This window comes from Trypanosoma grayi, assembly GCF_000691245.1.
Source record: "Trypanosoma grayi strain ANR4 Tgr_846_V1, whole genome shotgun sequence".
NCBI classification, from domain to species: Eukaryota; Euglenozoa; class Kinetoplastea; order Trypanosomatida; family Trypanosomatidae; genus Trypanosoma; species Trypanosoma grayi.
The window spans coordinates 5,084-7,385 of NW_008826465.1; the positions used below are offsets into that span (position 1 = coordinate 5,084).

Genomic DNA, 2,302 nt, shown 5'->3' on the forward strand with positions numbered 1-2,302 from the left:
GCTTCGAAAAGCAAACATAAATAATATATATATATATATATATATAAACTCAGAAGCCACGACAAGAACAGGTGCTGCGGCCATCAATCCCAACAGGAGTGACAGACTCTTCAACATATCACAGTGAACACTCTAAGTTTTCCGTTTCCTCTCGGCGAGTCGGCGAAGCGTCGGGGAACGCATATTTCGTAGAGCAGGAAGCGGGACACGCAAAAAGAAAAACGAGGGGATAAACCAGTGAGAGACATGAATGCCGCAACCACATGGAAACCGTGGAAGCACAATGATATGACGCCAACTGACAACAATATAAACACTCGAAATGTGCATGTCTCCAACCTCATTGATGATCTGCCGCGAGCGGCATCAGTGACGACGCCTCGACTGCCATCTACTGAGAGCTCAAATGCCACAGATACTCAGACTCAGCAATTGTCGCGTGAGATCCTCACACCTGCTGAAGAAATGAGGAAAGTGAGCAGCAGAAATATTTTCACTAAATTTCGCGGAAACAGGGGCATATATTGGTTCCAGCTTGGAGAGACAATTCGCCGTGTTTTGCTCCTGAAGCGTCGGACACCTTATACTGCGATTTCGGAGATAATCGTTCCAATGATTTTTATTGCCGGATCTATCGTGCTCTGGAAGCTTCTTGGATACGAGATGTCCCCAGAGACGACGTACTTTGATTCGGATAGTTTTTCGTACTTTCGGGCATATAATCAGTTCTTTGATGCGCAGCTGTGCTACAACGGCAGCAGTGCTGTAAGTCCTGTCAGCACTCTCTTGAACTGCGGTTTGCTTGGAGCCACTGAAGATAACTTTACCTGTGGCACAGCTGAAAGTGGTGTGCCAGAATGGTTCTGCTTCAACAATACACTGGGTGAGTATGCCTCCGTGTATCCCTGGATGGTTACGGGTAAGACTGCGCCCATCCCAATATTCGATCAACTAATTCCCTTGAAGTGGGTGAATCATGTTATGAATGGGGGAAAATGGTTCTACAGCACAAGGATGTCCGCGTTTGACGCCTCAGGCAAACTGTACTTTGCGCCAGTGTCCGCTGCCACTGCTGCCCTGGTGGAATACTTCAACACCAGCTCGCGGTACTTTCGCTACGTGTATGGTGGGACGTACGGCGTGGACGCTGCGGAGTCATTGGCACGCGACAACCCTCCTATCTGGGGCATTGTGCAGGTCAACGACATGTCGCCAGAGAAGTTCGATGTGACGATTCGTCTGAATGCATCGATTCTACCAGGAACCGAAAAAATGCGCGACGGAAGCTACCTTGGTGGACTGAACACCGGATCCGGCGAGCTTTATTTACTTTCAGGCTTTCTTACGCTTCAGAGTGTGGTCTCCAGCTACTACCTTGAGGCAGTGAAGCAAATTTCAAAGATTGACTTCCTCATGGTTTCACCGACACCCACGGCGGCGTATGACACCCAAATGTTTTTATCAGTGACTGGTCCACTGGCGCCGCTCATTGTGGTGATGGCCTTCCTTTACCCCATGTCACAGCTGACGCGACGCCTTGTCCTCGAGAAGGAGTTGCGCATTCGCGAGGCTGTGCTGATCATGGGGCTGTCGGAGGGTATCATGTACCTTGCGTGGTTCACCGTTTACGTGGTGCAGTACGTCGTCACGAGCCTTATCGTGGCTCTTATGATGAAGCTGACGTACATGGCGAAATCAGGTTTTGCCGTTGTGTTCCTCCTTATCTTGCTCTTCAGCCTCTCGACGATCACGCTATCGGCTATGCTCTCTGCCTTGTTCAGCAAGGCGCGCCATGCTGCCTTACTGTCGCCGCTGATCTACTTCGTCTTCGCGATCCCTCTCTTTGTGGTGTCGGATTCTACCGGTCCTGCGAAGATTGCTGCTTCTGTGCTGTCGCCGAGCGGATTCTCCGTTGGTGTTTCTATCATGTTCAGCCACGAGCTGGGCGGTGGAATGACCATGTCCGACACCACGAGTTCCCGTGACCAGCCGAACATGCTCACGATCATGGGTGTGCTTCTGCTTGACACGGTGCTGTACGCTGTGATAATGGTCTACCTGGATGCTGTTGTGCCGAGGGACTGGGGGACGACGCGGCACCCTCTGTTTTGCATTGTGGATCCGCTGCGTTGGTGCTTCTGCCGCAGTCAGCGTGATGAAGAGGACAACTTCGAGGACGGGCGCGCGGATGACGGCGTGTTTGAAGTGGTGGAGAACGAGGAGAGCAGCGCGGTGCGGATTGTTGGGCTGCGGAAGACGTTCCGGCGTGGTGGGCATTCGTTCCTCGCTGTGGACAACCTGT

At 51.7% G+C, this 2,302-nt stretch overlaps 1 protein-coding gene across 1 annotated transcript; it reads right to left on the minus strand.

Moving 5' to 3' along the window:
* Positions 1 to 1,800: 1,800 nt before the first annotated feature.
* On the minus strand, positions 1,801 to 2,277 carry DQ04_08461020 (hypothetical protein; the record flags this gene model as incomplete). Its single annotated transcript, XM_009315570.1, has 1 exon — positions 1,801 to 2,277. The coding sequence occupies one exon, from the start codon at positions 2,275 to 2,277 to the stop codon at positions 1,801 to 1,803; it is 477 nt and encodes a 158-aa protein (XP_009313845.1).
* Positions 2,278 to 2,302: the final 25 nt, after the last annotated feature.